This window comes from Oncorhynchus keta, chromosome 34 (assembly GCF_023373465.1).
Source record: "Oncorhynchus keta strain PuntledgeMale-10-30-2019 chromosome 34, Oket_V2, whole genome shotgun sequence".
Classification (NCBI taxonomy): domain Eukaryota; kingdom Metazoa; phylum Chordata; class Actinopteri; order Salmoniformes; family Salmonidae; genus Oncorhynchus; species Oncorhynchus keta.
The window spans coordinates 11975816-11995792 of record NC_068454.1 but is presented as its reverse complement, the minus strand read 5'-3'; the positions used below and the strand labels follow the sequence as shown (position 1 = coordinate 11995792).

The 19977-nt window shown below is 45.8% G+C and overlaps 1 protein-coding gene across 5 annotated transcripts in view; it reads left to right on the top strand.

The window, feature by feature from the left end:
* dcaf6 (ddb1 and cul4 associated factor 6) overlaps positions 1-19977 on the top strand; it is a 57216-nt gene that overhangs the window by 34688 nt on the left and 2551 nt on the right. The window contains exons 9-20 of one of the 5 annotated variants that reach the window (XM_035749334.2): positions 3520-3654; positions 3877-4203; positions 5315-5482; positions 12034-12093; positions 14807-15026; positions 15340-15488; positions 15667-16048; positions 16214-16243; positions 16988-17126; positions 18397-18553; positions 18856-18944; positions 19369-19474. In XM_035749334.2, coding sequence (XP_035605227.1) covers positions 3520-3654; positions 3877-4203; positions 5315-5482; positions 12034-12093; positions 14807-15026; positions 15340-15488; positions 15667-16048; positions 16214-16243; positions 16988-17126; positions 18397-18553; positions 18856-18944; positions 19369-19474 — 1962 coding nt within the window. Of the gene's footprint in view, positions 1-3519; positions 3655-3876; positions 4204-5314; positions 5483-12033; positions 12094-14806; positions 15027-15339; positions 15489-15666; positions 16049-16201; positions 16244-16987; positions 17127-18396; positions 18554-18855; positions 18945-19368; positions 19475-19977 lie in introns of all 5 variants that reach the window. The other 4 variants (XM_035749333.2, XM_035749336.2, XM_035749335.2 and 1 more) reach the window with 4 other exon arrangements.

Sequence of the window (19977 nt, the reverse complement as noted above, 5' to 3'; positions counted from 1 at the left end):
TATTGACTTTGCTTCTAATACACCATGTATGTACGTGGAGTGTGACTCGAAGAGCGTGTTAGGTGCGGACAACTAAGATGGCAACAACAAGTAGTAATTCAGACTAACTGTATAACGCCAGGCTGTATGAATTGGCTCCCAAAAAAAGGTCCCTCGGTAAACTACCATCGGCTTCCCAAGGACACAACTTTTGAAGAAGTGGCTCCATGTCCGGAAGAGGAAGGACGTCCCAGCTCGAGCTAGCAGGACCTGCAGACAGCACTTCGCGGAGGCAGACTTCTCGACGAAGGGCACTTTTGATGCGGCAACCGGGAGTTTCTGAATGGAAAGGAGTCATAAGCCTATGTTGAAGCCCTCTGCTTGCGCCTCCATTTGAAATTGAGGGTTCTGGTGTAGGGGTTTCCGGCCGTCCATCAACATCGCCGACTTTGGAGTCAAGCAAAAGCGACTGAACAGAGGAGGTAATGAAGCCAGGGGTAACGTTAACCAGGCATGTCTGTTGTTGACGAGGCTAGCGTTAGACATCACTGGACAACTTTGTTGCAACTCTAGTTGATGATAACTAGCTAACGTTAATTGCGTCTCAAGTGTTTTGTGTAACACCCTCACGGCAAATAACATTTGCAAGCAACTAACGTTAAACTGCAACTAAAATTAGAACACAGTTTATCAGTGTACCGCTGTTATTAGATAACGTTAGTTACTGTAGCTAGCTTCCACCTCAGATAGTTAAGTACTGTAATACATTTTGTTGACAGATTTGTTTTTGTAATGTTTTTTGTTAGCTCCACCTCATTTAGCTAGACTGAAGTTGACATAGCTAATGTTTGCTGAAAAATAAATAAATGTCCCTGTATTTGCTGTGTGTGTGTTGACAATATACAAGACAGGTAGCTAGCAAATGGCTACCCAGACTATTTGCAAATGTTTTCATCCTGGAGGAAATGCAGGAGGCAGAGGAGGTACATGCAAATGCTAGTTTATGCAATGATTCTTGAATATAATTATATATAGCCTAATTGTTTTCTACCAACAGTTTTCTATGTTATTTGTTTTCTACCAACAGGAAAGAACAGTTAGTACAGCCTACAAACCTCACCCCTGGGTGCCAGAGTGTTCCTGTGCTGTGGTGGAGAAGAGGTCCTCGGGGCCCAGCTAAATTGTGCTCACGACCATCAGTATACAACCGAGTCCTGCCCCTAAATGCCACAGATGGAGCTGACGGAGAGTGAGATCAGTGAAGACCATAACTCTGTATGGACCTGAGAGCTCAGGATCACAGTGCGAACCGAGATATACTACCGATCACTTTGGGGGAGCGGGCTGGTGTTCCGAAAATGGAGAAGGAGCAGGCCATTCAACAGCGAATTCAAAGATACAACCATCCATAAAGGGAATCTGAGTGGAATTGTTTTTCCACTGATTTTTTTTAATAAAATAAAATAAAAACAATTTCATTGGATGTGGACCTTGTCCCGGTCCTGCTGTTTTGACTCTCTCTTGACCTATAAATGCTTAGCTATGAAAAGCCAACTGATATTTGCTCTGAGTTGTTGAACTGCTGCACCCTCTATAACCACTGTGGTAATTATTTTGATGTTTTAAAAGGGGCTTTTGTAAATATATTTGATTGTTTGCTGTGCTGGATGTCTGAGTGATTGGACATTTTTATAGTATCTAACTTTTTCGGGTGTGTATTTAATCTGCATCTTAACTTCTTAAAGTGGCAATCAGCAGTAGAAACAAAGTCTCCCTGCTTCTCTTTCGGTAAAAGCTGAGGGGTGGGGCTGGAGAAATGTAACCACTCTCAAAAGCAAGGACTGACCATCCATTATCAAAATTTTCATTTTCTATGATCTGTTTTCACTACCATGTACTTAGTTCGCTTTGGATAAAGGTGTCTGCTAAATGGCATATTATTAAGGTCTACTTTGTCAACTAGCTTCCCTGTGTAGTTACCATTCCTTTCCAATTTGATGGCAGCCAAAGCTAGTTGAAGTCACTACTCTCGCGACAGGGACACGGGAGAAGTGCGCACTGAAAGTAGGTTTTATCTTCAAAGCAAGTTTATCTGGTTACGCTTTAACCTTTTGTTATAGTGGACAAGCTAACTAATACTATTTTTACATAATGCACAGGCATGAGGTCTATGTCTTAGGCCAGGCTAGATTTACGCTGCGGTCAAAGGCACTGTATCTCCATGCTAGAGGCGTCACTACAGACCCTGGTTTGATTCCAGGCAGTATCACAACAGGCCGTGATCTGGAGTCCCATAGGGCAGCGCACAATTGTCCCAGTGTTGTCCGTGTTAGGGCTTGGCTGGGTTAGGCAGGCATTGTAAATAAGAATTTGTTCTTAACTGACTTGCCTAGTTAAATAATGGTAAAATAAATAAATTTGCATCTGGCTATGGGCTCCTTAAACGGAACCCAAACCGGCTGCGCGCCATCATGCATAAATGTATTTTGTCCCCCCACACCAAACGCGATCACGACACGCAGGTTAAAATATCAAAACAAACTGAACCGAATATATTAATTTGGGGACAGGTCGAAAAGCATTAAACATTTATGGCAATTCAGCTAGCTAGCTTGCACTTGGTAGCTAATTTGTCCTATTTAGCTAGCTTGCTGTTGCTAGCTAATTTGTCCTGGGATATAAACATTGAGTTGTTATTTTACCTGAAATGCACAAGGTCCTGTACGCCACCAATTAATCCACACATAAAACGGTCAACTGACTCGTTTCTAGTCATCAAGCCTCCTTCCAGGCTTTTTCTTCTCTTGACTTTATATTGCGATTGGCAACTTTAATAAATTAGGTGCATTACCCCCACTGGCCTCGTTCGTCTTTCAGTCACCCACATGGGTATAACCAATGAGGAGATGGCACGTGGATACCTGTTTCTATAAACCAATGAGATGGGAGAGGCAGGACTTGCAGCACGATCTGCTTCAGAAATAGAACTGACTTCTATTTTAGCCCTTGGCAACGCAGGCGCGTGCATTAATTGAATAATATAGATTTAGAAATGTATTTTGCGACGTGAGTGGTGTAGTCAGCCTGTTATGGAAGAAACGACACACAGGGATGAGACTCAGTACACCTCATCCAGTTCTCCCTTGTGCCCATAGGATGAACTGGCAATAAACTGCCAGCCTGTATGCTCTGCAAACAAAATCATAAGACAAGTTAGTTTGATACCAAAACTAAATCACAATGTATTTATAATGAGCACGCTCCATTATTGGTTAGCGAGTTTAAACATCGTTACAGGAGACTGATTATATATATTGAGCTCCTACCCACTACTGATATTAACCTTAAACAATTTATAGTCATAATAATCTACCAGGTAAGCCTAACATTTAATTGAGAGGGTTTTGGGGGAATTATTTCTGTTAACCCACATGATTAGCTGGCTCAACACAGAGTGATGGAAATAATTAGCAGAATGCTGTGCTGAGAAATGCCAGCCAGTCGTGTAATTCATGCTAACTCAGTCTCTGACCCCCCCAGGAGAGCAGAGTCCCAACGTGTCGCTGATGCAGAGAATGTCGGACATGTTGTCCCGCTGGTTTGAGGAGGCCAGTGAGGCCCAGGGCAGCCGGGGGACCACACGCCCTCAGACACGCCCTCAGACACGCCCTACAGGTGAGACACTGGGACAGGGTTGTGGTTGGCCCGTTGCCACAGATCTATGATTAGACCTTATTTATTTATTTATTTGGGCTGCTATTTCTGGAGCCGAGTTTGCACCAGTGTTTTGTTTATGACAAATGGCAAAAAATACAATTCAAAACAACAGATTAGAACTTTATAAAAAGACATGCTTCAGAAAAGAAAATAAACACATATTTCCTGCATCTCCTCCAGGCACTCTTCCTCGGATAGAGGGGGCCCCCACCATCCCAACACTCCCTACCATACCCCCTCCACAAGCTGCCAGAGCCCTAGAGGGCTCTGTGGAAATGGAGGCCTCCGCCATCAACCCTGTACCTGTTCCCATCTCCAAGTCCACCTCCTCCTCAGGGTCATCGTCAACGGTTACAGCACATCCTCCATCAACCTCATCCATGGAAAGCTCGGTGCTTCCCTCATGCGCCCTCACCTCTTCCCCAGATTCAGAGCAGAGGAGTCAGGCAGACACGGCTGTGACCTCCACGCCAACACCCACACCCACCGCAGAGGCCACACTGTCTGGTAAGGGTCACGTAGAGAGAACACACACATACGCTGAGGACTGAAATAAAAACCGACATTTTAGCTCTCCAGCCCACTAAGATGCCATTTTTCCCATAAGAGGGCAGAGTAATTGTCATCGTATTTGATTTGAGGAGAGCCAACAGGTGGTTCACAGTTAGAGTTCTGAAGGGAGTGTTTAAACGTTTACCAGTAAACTACCAGAATGTTCAAGTATAAATGACCAAAGTTAGATTAGATTGTCAAAGATATTCTGTTAATTATCTACATTCCTGAAGATTCCTCTGGATTTTGTAAATTACCGGTTGCTTTCCAACCCTACTCACGGTAAACTGCCACTAGCAGACCATAACGTGTGTGTGTGCGCAGACTGTGTGTGTGCGTGTGCGCAGACTGTGCGTGTGCGTGTGCGCAGACTGCGTGTGCGCAGGCTATGTGTGTGCGTGTGCGCAAACTGTGCGCGTGCGCAGACTGTGTGTGTGCGCAGACTGTGTGTGTGCGTGTGCGCAGACTGTGTGTGTGGAAGCTGTACCACTCAAGCAGCTGCCTTACCCTTTCCTTCTACTGTTTTCTTTATTTTCCTTTATTGCCTCTCCTCCTCTTCCTCCTTGTTTCTCTCGTCTATCCACCTCTCTGTCCCTGTCGTCTCTCTGTCCCTGTCGTCTCTCTGTCCCTATCGTCTCCCTGTCGCTGTCCCTGTCGTCTCTGTCGTCTCTCTGTAAATGTCCCTGTCGTCTCTGTCCCTGTCTCTCTATCCGTCTGTCCATCCACCCCTCTGTCCCTCTCCACCTCTCTGTCCCTGTCATCTCTCTGTCTCTGTCCCTGTCGTCTCTCTGTCTCTGTCCCTGTTGTCTCTCTGTCTCTGTCCCTGTCGTCTCTCTGTCTCTGTCCCTGTCATCTCTCTGTCCCTGTCGTCTCTCTGTCTCTGTCCCTGTCGTCTCTCTGTCTCTGTCCCTGTCGTCTCTCTGTCTCTGTCCCTGTCGTCTCTCTGTCCCTCTGGTCCCTCTGTCCCTCCACCCCTTTGTCCCTCTCGTCCCTCCACCCCTCTGTCCCTCTCGCCTCTCCACCTCTGTCTCTCTCTCTGTCCCTCTCGTCTATCTACCTCTGTCAGAGTACGGCCCTCATCGGCTGCCAGTAAGTTTAGTGTGTAGGCGCTTGCAGCGGCTGCTCCTGTTGGCCGACCCCCCAGGACAGAGTCAAGCCTCTTCCTCCACCGCAGGCACTGAGAGCCAATCACAGGGGGCTGTTGCTGCTGCCACCAAGATGGCCCCCCCTACAGGTTACAGTCACTACCCCATTGCTGACTACAAATGATCTATAACTGGGCTAATAACTCACTAACTAGCAAAGGATATGTACAAATGTGCACACGTGTTTACATGGAGCTCTTGCTTTGATCTCAAAACAAGGGCATTTACTCACAACCGCTCATACTGTAAAAGCAGTCCAGTTCAAAGTGAATGGCACAGATCCATATATGGCAATGGTCTATTTGCATATTGGCCTACTGCAGCTCTGATTGGCTATGGCGCACGGTTTGTGTAGAGTACTGGCTGAATCGTGCGTGTCAATGTAATAGAATCATACTCTGATTCGTTCTGCATACAACAAGATCTCTTGCATACTAAGTCTTGCATAGTTAGTTTTGTTTCGGTATGTTGCATTGAAAATTACTAATATTGCATTGATTCGATCACAATTCCCACAGTAAAGGAAAATGTTGATAGTGTTCAGTCAACTTTCTAGAGTTTTCCCTGTTCAGTTCTTCTCTGTGCCTGTAACGATCTGAGTGTAATGGGTGAGGAGTCAAGCGCAGGAAGCAGAGAGTTCAGGTGAGTGCTATTTTAATAATGCACCGACAAACGGCGAACATAAGCCAACCCTCACGAACAAACAGGGCGTAATGAACACACAAATGCCCCCAAACAGGGGGACTTAAACGGTCTAGGGAAAACCCACAAAATGGGAAAAACACAAAACCCATAGACGTGCACACAAGTACACTAAAACAGATGGTCACAATAATTAATCCCGCACAAGGAACTCTGCGGGCCGGCTGACTAATAAAGCCTACTACCTAATTCAAAACAGGTGCACTCAATCAACACATAAGGAGGGGGAGGAAATAATCAGTAGCAGCTAGTAGGCCGGCGACGACGACCGCCGAGCGCCACCCGAACGGGAAGGGGAGTGTCCTTCGGTCGGAGTCGTGACAGTGCCAGCTGATATTTCTTCTGCGTTGCAGTCATGGGGTGCTGTGCTCCCACTCATCCACGCAGCTGAGAGGGGACATTGCTCCTGTCCCCACACCATACTCTCTTTTACCTCTTCTACCCAACTCAGCACTGCCTCTAGCCAAATTCCATATGCCCCTCAGACTTTTCAAATGTACTACAAGCTCCACTCTGTTGAGCTACCGTCACTCCCATATCAGCTAAAAGTAGAATGTCATCATGTTTTAGTCATGGATAATAAGCACAGATCTCGCAGCTGTTGTTCCCAGTAGCCTGGAATCACTAGTTATTACTTCTAAACATATTAAATTGTGGGAGGGTTTCTAATACGGATACCTTTGGTTGGTTTATTGTTTGAACAGTCACTGAGATTATATTAGTTTATTAATGCAAAATAGGCTATTTTGATGCATAGCCTATACAATTGAAGTCGGAAGTTCAGGTCCAGGTTACAAAGTGGCTCGGTGACTCGTGTTTGCATCTCAATGTGAAAAAACTGTTTGCATGTTCTTCACAAAGAGGGCAACAGATGCTACTGAGCCAGATGTCTATGTGTCAGGGGAAAAGCTCCAGGTGGTATCTGATTTTCAGTACCTTGGTATCATACTTGATTCCAACCTCTCTTTTAAAAAGGTCATTCAAATAACCAAATTCAACCTAGCTAATTTCTGATTTATACGAAATTGTTTGACTAAAGAGGTAGCAAAACTGGACTTCAAATCTATGATACTCATTTCTCAGTGCATTTGCAAACCGTAGTCTGGTTTTGGAGCAGGGGCTTGGTGAGCGGCCTTTCAGGTTATGTCGATATAGGACTTGTTTTACTGTGGATATAGGTACTTTTGTACCTGTTTCCTCCAGAATCTCCACAAGGTCCTTTGCTGTTGTTCTTGGAATGATTTGCTCTTTTTGCACCAAAGTATGTTCATTTCTAGGAGACAGAACGCGTCTCCTTCCTGAGTGGTATGACGGCTGCGTGGTCCCATGGTGTTTGTACTTGCGCACTATTGTTTGTACAGAAGAACGTGGTACCTTCAGACGTTTGGAAATTGCTCCCAAGGATGAACCAGACTAGTGGAGGTCTACAACTTTTGTTCTGAGGTCTTGGCTGATTTCTTTTCATTTTCGCATGATGTGAAGCAAAGAGAGAGGCACTGAGTTTGAAGGTAGGCCTTGAAATCCATCCACAGGTACACCTCCAATTAGCTCAAATGATGTCAATTAGCCCATTAGAAGCTTCTAAAGCCATGACATCCCTTTCTGGAATTGTTTAAAGGCACAGTCAACTTAGTGTATGTAAACTTCTGACCCACTGGAATTGTTATACAGTGAATTATAAGTGAAATAATCTGTCTGTAAACAATTTTTGGAAAAATGACTTGTCATGGGCAAAGTAGATGTCCTAACCGACTTGCCAAAACTATAGTTTTTTTTAATTTGTGGAGTGGTTGAAAAACGAGTTTTAATGACTCCAACCTAAGTGTATGTAAACTTCTGACTTCAACTGTAGTTCAGGTCAAGGAACCAAGCAAGGTTCATTTCCTACACAAACCATGCCCCCACGGCTACGGAAGGATGATACGGCATTTTACAGTTTTCACTGTCGAATGTCGGAGCACACAAAAAGGAGCCGCCCCTTTTGTGACGAAAAACAACACTGCACTACGCTCCGTCGGCTCTGTTTTGCATATTCTGTTTACGCCTCTTTACCTGTCACACACACACACAAACCCCCTTCCACCAAACATACACATCCCCACCACCCCCCTCCTCTTTCTGCTTGGTTAGTCCTGCCTGTAGCTCCCCTGTATGGTGTGGCAGTGAGGTAGTTGGCTGTGCAACACTGCTTCTGCAGCCCCTTGGCATCAGCAGCAGTATGAAGGGGTTGTCTATGTAATATATTGCAGACTATGGATGGTTATGACTATGGTTAAGATTATATGTAAAATGGCGCCGGAAGAAATGTCAGCAGTTTTACGGGCGCCCAACCAATTGTGCTGTTATGTGTTTGGTTTTTTTTTTCGTGTAATTTGTAACTTATTTTGTACATAATGTTTCTGGAACTATATTTTACGGCAAAAAAAGAGCTTCTGGATATCAGGCCAGCGATCACTCACCTTGGATTAGACAAAGACGCACAGGACATTCTCCGAACACCCGACAAGGCCAACATCCCAGTTATTTGCAAGAGGAAGAGACGCAGGTACAGGGGACACAGAGCCGGAAGCCTCGTAAGGATCCGCAGAAAGCGAGTGGGAAAGCTGCCGTTACCGTCAATATTACTCGCCAACATGCAATCATTGGACAATAAATGAGACGAGGATACGATCACAAATATCCTACCAACGGGACATCAAAAACTGTAATATTTTATGTTTCACGGAATTGTGGCATGGATATTCACCTAGTGGGATATACGCTGCACCGGCAGGATAGAACAGCACACTCCGAGGGGGGCGGTCATATTTGTTAACAACAACTGGTGCGCGAAATCTAAGGAAGTCTCTAGATTTTGCTCGCCTGAAGTAGAGTATCTTGTGATAAATTGCAGACCACACTACTTGCCTAGAGAGTTTTCAGCTATACTTTTTGTGGCTGTTTATTTATCACCATAGGTGGATGCTGGGACTAAGACGGCACTCAGTCCGCTGTATAAGGAAATAAGCAAATAGGAAACAGCTCACCCAGAGACTTTAATGCAGGGTAACTTAAATCAGTTCTACCTCATTTACATTTACATTTAAGTCATTTAGCAGACGCTCTTATCCAGAGCGACTTCTATCAACATGTTAAATGTGCAACCAGAGAGAGAGAAATTCTAGATCACCTTTACTCCACACACAGAGCTCTCCCTCGCCGTCCATTTGGTAAATCCGACCACAATTCTATCCTCCTGATTCCTGCTTACAAGCAAAAACTAAAGCAGGAAGCACCGGTGACTCGGTCTATAAGAAAGTGGTCAGATGAAGCAGATGCTAAACTACAGGATTGTTTTGCAATCACAGACTGGAACATGTTCCGGGATTCTTCCGATGGCACTGAGGAGTACACCGCATCAGTCACTGGCTTTATCAATAAGTGCATCGAGGACGTCGTCCCCACAGGGACTGTACGTACATACCCCAACCAGAAGCCATGGATTACAGGCAACATTCGTACTGAGCTAAAAGGTAGAGCTTCCGCTTTCAAGGTGCGCGACTCTAACCCGGAAGCTTATAAGAAATCCCGCTATGCCCTCCGACGAACCATCACACAGGCAAAGCGTCAATACACGGCTAAGATTGAATCGTACTACACCGGCTCCGAAGCTCATCTTATGTGGCAGGGATTGCAAACTGTTACAGACAACAAAGGGATGCACAGCCGAGAGCTTCCCAGTGACACGAGCCTACCGGACGAGCTAAATCACTTCTATGCTCGCTTCGAGGCAAGCAACACTGAGGCATGCGTGAGAGCTTCAGCTGTTCCAGGCGACTGTGTTATCACGCTCTTCGTAGCCGACGTGAGTAAGACCTGTTAAACAGGTCATCATTCACAAGGCTGCGGGGCCAAACGGATTACCAGGACATGTGCTCCGGACATTTGCTGACCAACTGGCAGGTGTCTTCACTGACATTTTCAACCTGTCCCTGATTTGAGTCTGCAATACCAACATGTTTCAAGCAGACCACCATAATCCCTGGGCCCAAGAACATGAAGGCAACCTGCCTGAATGACTACAGATGCATAGCACTCACGTCCGTAGCCATGAAGTGTTTTGAAAGGCTGGTAAGGGCTCACATCAACACCATTATCCCAGAAACCCTAGACCCTCTCCAATTTGCACACCGCCCAAACAGATCCACAGATGATGCAATCTCTATTGCACCCCACATTGCCCTTTCCCACCTGGACAAATGGAACACCTATGTGAGAATGCTATTCATTGACTACAGCTCAGCGTTCAACACCATAGTACCCTCAAAGCTCATCACTAAGCTAAGGATCCTGGGACTAAACATCTCCCTCTGCAACTGGATCCTGGACTTCCTGACGGGCCGCCCCCAGGTGGTGAGGGTAGGTAGCAACACATCTGCCATGCTGATCCTCAACACTGGAGCCCCCCAGGGGTGCGTGCTCAGTCCCCTCCTGTACTCCCTGTTCACTAATGACTGCATGGCCAGGCACGACTCCAACACCATTATTAAGTTTGCAGACGACACAACAGTGGTATGCTTGATCACCGACAATGACGAGACAGCCTACAGGGAGGAGGTCAGAGACCTGGCCCCTTGGTGCTAGAATAACAACCTATCCCTCAACGTAACCAAGACAAAGGAGATGATTGTGGACTACAGGAAAAGGACGACTGAGCACGCCCCCATTCTCTTCGACGCAGCAAGTTGAGTTACATAACTTTATGAAATACATGAAATAAGTATGCAATTGTCGTGTTATTTGTTCACTCAGGTTCCCTTTATCTAATTTTAGGTTTTGGTTGAAGATTTGATAACACATTCGGTATCAAAAATATGCAAAAGTAGAGAATTTGAAAGGGGGCAAATACATTTTCACAGCGCTGTACAGGCACAGACAGACATAATGGAAGTGGCTACAATGAGTCAGTTTTGTATGTTGTCTCCCATTTTTCATATGTATTGTTTGTACCTGAACATGTAAGCTTCAGTATTGGCGCGAAGCCTCGTCAGGGCTGTGACATCTGGCTTTTCTGTAGAGACTGATGAAGCTACTATGAACACACCAATTGGTATTTCATATACATGGGAATTAATGATATTCAATCTCAATCCTTTACGATTCGCTTCACGAAATACTTGTAATGTGGACGTATGTAGCTTGAGTTGCAGTGGAATGCACTGGCATCAGACCATGTGACATTGTGGTAGGAATCAATTCATATATCAATCTATCTCTCAGTAACAACTTTCTTTGGAAGTCTATTCATCTAGTTTGAGGTGGAGTGAATGGTTTGCCAATGATGAATTTCTGCATGATGCCCTTTTTGTGGTCGCTGGTTACTAGTCACACAAGGTGACAGATGTTTGTGCATTACACAGGCCCTTGGTCAGTGTGGTTGACCACTGGCACTACCCCATGGTCAACATAGTTGGTATCAGCTCAACACACATGCAGTGAGTGGGTGTTCGTATTACTATGAGGTCCAACCACTGTCCATGACTTACTTTCAAAAGGCTGAGTGAGACAACTTGAGATGCCTGAAAAAGTTGAACTACTGTGTGTAAATCTTCTGTTGTATCGAACTATGAATTGCGCGTGTGATATCTTTTGTGTTTTAGCACTGTACGTGTGGCGCCAAGTCCCGTATGTGTTCCATCTCCCACAAGCTTTTTGTAGTGAAATTGCTGTTCTATTTCCATATCAATATCAACCTTGAGATGTTCTTCCCAGTGTTACAACAAACAACACTGTCTGTTCAGCTGTGTTTAATTCTTTTTCCTGCTTGGCCTTGGTCCACTTTACGCTGCGTTTTGACTTGAGCTTTGATCTTTGACCTCTATGTGACCTGAGCATGATCGTATGAACCCTGGTGTGACCCTCTGTGCCCGTTGTTTAGTGAGTCTTATTTGTGTTCCAGATTCTCCCTCGTCTGTGGTTAACAAACAGCTGGGATCCATGACTCTGGATGAGCAGCAGGGTGCGTCTCCTCTCCTCCCTTTCCCTCCTTCCCTTCTCTCTCTTTCTCTCTCTCACTCTCATTCTATCCCTATAGTCTCTTATCTCTCTTTCTCTCCTTTTTCTTTCTGTTCTTTTGTATCTCTGTCTTCCTCTGGCCTTTCTCTCTGTCGTCTGTGTGGCATAAAAAAATTATATAATAATTTGCATGAGACTTCTGGTGTGCCTTCTTGTCCCGCCACCATCTTTACCATGAGACTTCCGGCTTGCCCCTTGCCACTCCACCAGCTTTACCTGAGTGCATGTTTACTAGGCATGCATTCCAGTCCCTTTTGGCCAACCGAGTCCCCAGGGCGGAGACTCGTGTCAGCTATTTTCTCCAAGGCTCTCTTGTTGCGACTGTAGCTTGAGATAATGTTAGGTAATTCCTCAGCCCTTAAGTATTGATTTTATTTTGGACCGGTAACATAATCCAGGGCCGTATTTATGAACGGACACACAGGGCACGTGCCCCTGGGCTCCAAACCTGGCCCTGATGCAATCTTGCTGCCCTCCTGGCTTTTCACTCAGTCACAGCCGTGCTGTAGATCATCTTGCGTTCAAACTGTTCCCTCTCAATGCGATCGTCTCCTGTATTGGCTTTTTTTTTTTTTTTTTTTTACAGAACAACGCACTAGGTCCTAGGATGACAGTGACATTCCAAACTGCTTTGTGATGAACTTGTTGCGTGTGGTGGTAGTTCGAGAGGCTTGCATTTAACCCCTGTATCTTTGTGGTGTTCCCCTCTCACCTGTGTGACGTTTTGGTTTGAATCTGGGTCAAATACTGCCAAATACTCAAGGGGTGCGCTTGGTTTAGCTTTGATTTAGTTTCACGCTCCCATTTCTTCTATTGTAACCATTGTGATGGGCAACTTATATCTAACCAAGTGCACCTCACGCTTTTTGAAAGTATATGAATCACTGTATGTATTGCTGCTGTGGTTTGATGGATAGCAATTCCTCTCTTCCTCTGTATGGAATGAAACTTGAAAACTTTCACAGAAACTTTCTTGTGTAACACAGTTAGTAGGAGGTGAGTGTACAATGGAGTACAGCCTTTTTTTGCATTGCCATTGACCTACCTAAAACAACAGTGAATCATGTTACCATCGCATTAGATTGTCCTGTATATTAAAAAACAAAACCGTGTACCTTTCTTCTAAAATATAATCTATTTGACATGTTTTTAGCCAGCATAACTACAGACTACATTATGCAAAGTGCTAACACTGAAATGGAATACAAAGTGTTTTTATCTATTTGCAAAATTAGTATTAGTCTCTACACACTATTTCAAAAGAAACTAATCTATATTGTTTTGTCCCCAATTCTGAAGTGTACTGTAACACCTAACATGGAAACACAACGATGAATAACTCTGTTGAAAATGTATAGTCGCGAGTAGGGTTGCAGAATTCCACACAATGTTCAATGAATTCCCTGGTTTTCCAGAAATTCTTGTTAGAGGATTCTGTATTTCCTGCTTATTGCCTCCTAATTCTGGGAATCTTCCAACCAGGATTTCGGAAAAACAACTGAATTTATTGAAAGTTCCTGGAATTTTTGCAACCCTAATCACTATAGGGGTTTTATTTTGGTAACCAGGCAACACTATTGTCATATACTCTATATTATGCAATAATCTCTCTTTCTCCTTCCATTTATTCCTTTCATTCTGTCTGTCTGTCTGTCTGTCTGTCTGTCTGTCTGTCTGTCTGTCTGTCTGTCTGTCTGTCTGTCTGTCTGTCTGTCTGTCTGTCTGTCTGTCTGTCTGTCCTCCCTCTGTCTGTCAGTCTGTCTGTCTGTCGAGTCTGTCAAAGTGTCTGTCTGTCTGTCTGTCTGTCACCTGTCTGTCTGTCTGTCTGTCTGTCTGTCAGTGCTGGACCTGTCTGTCTGCCAGTCTGCAGAACCCGTCCTGTCTACACTGCACTGTCTGTCCACCACCAGCACCATCAAACTGGACTTCACCCTGTCTGTGGTCTGTCTGTCTGTCTGTCTGTCTGTCTGTCTTCTGTCTGTCTGCACTGTTTCACACAATTCAAACTTTGTCTGTCTGTCTTTGTCTGACCCAGATTAAGCCTGTCTGTCTGGACTGTCTGTCAATGTCTGTCTGTCTTCTGGAGAGCAGAATACTGTCTGTCTGTCTGTCTGTCTGTCTGATGTTCCCTGTCTGTCTGTCTGTCTGAATATTCACAAATCTGTCTGTCTGTCTCATCTTGGTCTGGAATGTTGTTCTTTGTCTGTCTGTCTGTCCCTCTGTCTTCTGTCTGTCTGTCTGTTCTCTCTGTCTGTCTGTCTGTCTGTCTGTCTGTCTGTCTGTTCTGTCTGTTCTGTCTGTCTGTCTGTCTGTCTGTCTGTCTGTCTGTCCAAACTGTCAGAGTCTGTCTGTCTGTCTGTCTGTCCAGGGAAGGGCCCTTGGCTGTCTGTCTGTCTCAGTCTGTCTGTCTGGAGTGTCTGTCTGTTAGCATTACTGTCTGTCTGTCTGTCTGTCTGTCTGTCTGTCTGTCTGTCTGTCTGTCTGTTCCACTTGTTGTGCTGTCTGTCTGTCTGTCTGTCTGTCTCATCTGACCACATCTGTCTGTCTGTCTGTCTGTCTGTCTGTCTGTCTGTCTGTCTGTCTGTCTGTCTGTCTGTCTGTCTGTCTGTCTGTCTGTCTGTCTGTCTGTCTGTCTGTCTGTCTGTTCTCCCTCTCAGGAGCATCAGAAGCTGTGAGTGCTGGAGCGAGTTCGGTCAAAGTGAAAACTCTGTCTGCGTCTGCCAGTGTAACTGGCACCTCGTCTGGGTCCGGGGCACCCAGCAGCAGTACTGGACCTGGAGGTAGCCGAGCCAGCACTGCAGAACCCGTCCTGAGTCTACACTACAGCACTGAGGGAACCACCACCAGCACCATCAAACTGGACTTCACCGACGAGTGGTGAGCGTGCGACTCCGACTATACCACTTAGAAAACCAGAAAGCACAATTTCACACAATTCAAACTTTAGGAGGTGGTTTTTACAGACCCAGATTAAGCCTGCTGCTGGACTAAAAGGCACGCTCAATGGAGATTCTTAATGGAGAGCAGAATACTGAACATCGAGGGAAACCGACCCTTGATGTTCCCAGATGTTTACTCATCAAATGAATATTCACAAATCGAAATCAAGTGTCTCATCTTGGTGATGGATCTTGTTCTTTGAGACCGACTCTTACCCTCTCTCCTTTGCCCCACCCCCTGTTCTCTACAGGAGCCGCAGAGCTCCTAGTTCCAGGGGCAGCGGAGCCTCCAGTTCCAGGGGCAGCGGAGTCTCCAGTGGAGAGTCCAAACCGTCAGAGGCAGCAGGGGCCGCCCAGACCAGGGAAGGGCCCTTGGCAGAGAGCTCTGCCTCAGAGAAGGGTGAGGACAGGAGTGGCCATGATTGTTAGCATTACTGTCCTCTATGGGATTCCATGTGTAGCACTGATCAGGAAAGCGTTATTAGTTCCACTTGTTGTGCTGTATTGCCGACACCTAGACAACTGAGCCTCATACTGACCACATCTCTCTTCCTACCTCTCCCCTCCTTCAATACCAGTGGCTGTGTCGGAGCCCTCCGGCCAGAGCAGGTCTGCTGCTTCCCACACAGACCCACTGTGTGAGGCTGGGGGTGCCTCCTTCTCCAGCACCCAGGGCTCCACACAGGCCCAGGCCACAGCACAAGCCTCCTCTGTGGGGGATTGTGTGACTACAACACCCCTGGAGAGGAACCAGGGTGTGGGTGCGGAGGACACCACTGGGGGGTGCAGGAGAGAGGAGCCTGTGGGGGAGGAGGGGCATGGGGGTCCAGGGGGGCAGGGGGTTCCAACAGGACCGGGAGGACAGGGTCAACCCTCCCGTAGCCACCAGGACTCAGACGACAGTGATGACGATCCAATTCTTATCCCCTCTGCGAGGTACAGAGGAGGACAGGGACAGAGGTACGGACTGCAGCACTACAACACACACAGTATTTTGATATGTTGTTGTTGAGTATCCCATTTAATGTCACATCCTCTGTCTATTGCTGTAAGAGAACCTTTTTTCTTGTTCTTTGTGGTCATGTACGTTTAATGATTCTGCTATAAACATAGATCTAATTTCAGAGGATCAGCGGTAGGAGATAGGATGATCAGGTAACGTCTGTGTGTCCACAACTATAATATCTAACCTGCAAGCAGTTGAAGAGCTTTAACTTCCAAAACTACAGCTCCCATGAGTCCAAGCAACCCCCACCTGAGACTCTACTGTAGTCTACAGGATGTGGTGTTTGTAGTTTTCACCAGCAGGATTAAGCCTTGTGGGTGTGATGGGCACTTGTGAAACACTATTCATGTGAGCATGTATATGCATGTGTGTACCACCACCATTCACTAAGTGGAAAGCTATTAGCTACATTATCCCTGGTAGGTACGTACTGATGTCACGAGGGTAACAGGCAACACCAAAGATGCAACAACCAATGAATGAATGAAACCCTTTCAAAGCCGTCAGTAAAATGTAGATTATACTCATTGCTTATATAGCCAGCTTAGACTAAGCTTAGTACCTGACCTACTCATTGTTTACTCACAACACGAGAGAGATAAGAGAAGGAGAGAGTGGAGATCGATATTATCTACAGGGTGAAGTGAAATAAGGGCATTGTCTTCTCTACAGTATGTGTAGGGTTGTAGAGGACTGGTGATGGTCAGTTAGTGCGGCATGTGAGTAGTATTTGCAGCTTTGTTGCTGATTTATTTTCCCAAGTTTTGGTTGCTTCAGCATCATCGAGAGGTGAACCAGCATGACGCTCAGAATTACATTTCCTCTCTGCAGGTATAGAGTGAAAGATTTTTATTGTCAATACTGTGTATAACGTGTGCTTGTGTGTGTCACAGACGCTCAGCTGCGGCCCGTATCCAGGAACTGTTTCGTCGGAGGAAGGAGAGGAGAGAGATGGAGGAGAGTGAGACCCAAAATATCAGGAGACCCTCAGTCAAAATGGTCTACAAGGGCCACCGCAACTCCAGGACTATGGTACACTAATTTTCACTTCTCGACTTCGGTTACTTCTGGTCGCACGCTTCCAGCTGACTCTAGATCAGCTTCCCCCTACGCCAACCCCTACTGAAAACATTATGTGAAGAGCAACAAACTGATCCTGGGCCAGATGTAGAGAGGGATCCCAGCTGCTGAGCGAATTATCCTCCCGGTTTAATAGAATTAGATAAATATATACACACACACACACAGTGGCGGTTCAAGCTTGTGAACATAGATGTAATTTCAGAGGATCAGCGGTAGGAGGTAGGCTGATCAGGTAACGTCTGTGTCCACAACTATAACATCTAACCTGCAAGCAGTGCAGTGCTCATTGAAGAACTTTAACTTCCAAAACTACAGCTCCCATGAGTCCAAAAGACTACTGTAGTCTACAGGATGTGGTGTTTGTAGTTTTCACCAGCAGGACTAAGTGGAAAGCTATTAGCTACATTATCCCTGGTAGGTACGTACTGATGTCACGAGGGTAATGGGCAACACCAAAGATGCAACAACCAATGAATGAATGAAACCCTACAAACCCTGGAGAAAAATGTTGATTATACCCATTGGTTATATAGCCAGCTTAGACTAAACTTAGTACCTGACCTCCTCATTGTTTACACACAACAAGAGACTGATAAGAGAAGGAGAGAGAGGAGATCGAGTAGCCACCTTTTGCAGACATAACAACCGAACACACTCGTAGCATTTTTTCTACAATGGAAATCAAATATTGTGCGTAAAGTTCTTCCCAACACTGTTGCAGAAGTTCCCACAAATGTGTTGCACTTGTAGGTTGCTTTGCTTTCACCCTTCTGCCCGGTTCCTCCCAAACCAGCTCCATTGGGTTTAAGTTCGGAGACTGTGCTGGCCATTCTGTGATTTGAAGCCTACAGTCTTGTTCTTTTCTTCTAAGGTAGTTGTGACATAGCCTGGAGGTATGTTTTGGGTCATTATCTTGCTGTAGGGTGAACCCCTGACCAACTAAGCGTACACCAGAGGGTATTGCATGGCACTGCAAAATGCTGTGGTAGCCATTTTGGTTCAGGGTGCCACTCACTCTCTGCAAGTCGCTGACTCTGGATCTGCTCACTGGTCTTGGAACTGGGGGATGTTGTAAAACTTTTGACCGGTAACGTAAACTAACTCACATTTGTACGGAATGGGGTTAGCGTACGTTAGTGTGTATATGAATAAGTTTCAAGATGCTTTGAAAGCATTTATAGTTCCTTTGTCTCCAGTTATTTCTGTGTGCTGTCTGTAGATCAAGGAGTCGTGTTTCTGGGGGAACAACTTTGTGATGAGTGGTTCAGACTGTGGCCACATCTTCATCTGGGACAGACACACGGGTGAGCACCTGATGCTGCTGGAGGCCGACAATCACGTAGTCAACTGTCTCCAGCCGCACCCCTACGACCCCAGTGAGTTACTGTACACTCCATACACCTTAAACCACACCCCTACCCGCTTACAGCCGCACCTTTATGACCCCAGTGAGTTACACTTCTATATCTAGAGCCACACCTACAGTGTATACACCCACACCTCTGTAACCCCAATGATTAACACACACCTACCCTAGTCTCACCTCTACACCTCAACCACACCCCGGTGAGTTTCTTAGCTACATTTTCAGCCTTGTATAAAGAGCCAATGATGTCACACCTCCTACCCTTTAATTGTCGTACCCTATTGCCAACAGTTTGTCTCCTGTCTGTTCCAGTTCTTGCCTCGTCAGGGATCGACTACGACATTAAGATCTGGTCACCTCTGGAGGCATCACCATCCTTTAACAGAGTCCTAGCTGATGAGGTATGTTTGCTAAACAATTGATTCAACGTTAGTGGCAGACAGCGGGTAGTCTGGGGTTCACTTCTCTGTCTCACCAGTTGAGGGGGTTGGATTCCCCACTGTGTGATACTTCCGCACAGAGTCTCTGGTCCTCTACAAGAACTCTCACAACAGCTGACTGGAGACACCTTGCCCCAGGAGACCAACCTATCCCTCCCTGCCCTCCTCCCTGTACCCTCCCTCATCACCCTCTCTTCTCCCTTTTTTCACCCCTCCCTATTACCTTTTCTATTCCCGCTTCCACGTTACCCCTTTCCGTCCTCCCTTACCCTTCAACCGCTCTCACCAGTCTCACTCCCAACTTCCGAGTATGATAGGAATCACATTCTCTTTGATCGTTCTGATTTACTGGTATCATTTGCTTTCTTTTACCTTTCTCTCTCAGGTGATCACGCGTAATGAGTTGATGCTTGAGGAGACCAGGAACACCATCACAGTCCCCGCCTCCTTCATGCTGCGAATGCTGGCCTCCCTTAATCACATAAGAACGGGTACACACACACACACACACACACACACACACACACACACACACACTCTCAGTTACATTTTGCTAGTAGTTTTGTGATATTAACTTTCTCTTTCTTGAGTTATTTTTATGGTGTTTTGGAAAGGCAGTTGACTAATGAGCCAATAGAAAGTGCATGTGGAAGTATTTCTCTTCTTGATGTACTTTGGGACCCTTGAGCCTGCTCTGAGTAAGCCTCTTACCACTTTGAGATTTACTGGTTCACCCACTCAATTTCTAGCCTGGTTGAGTGGGTGTGGGTCTCTGTTCAGCTATGACATTCCACTCCTTGTACTCTGTAATTCGCACAAAATCCAGCTGTATATTCAATGTTGAGTGAGATTAATGAAAGGCCAGTCCCTTTGACAATTGACAGAGTACAAGGAGTGAAATGTTAGACTGGTACCCAGACTACTCAATTACCAGCAACCAGTTATGAAACTTACACTGTAGGAAATGGGTTTAGGGTTACATTCATCAGGCACA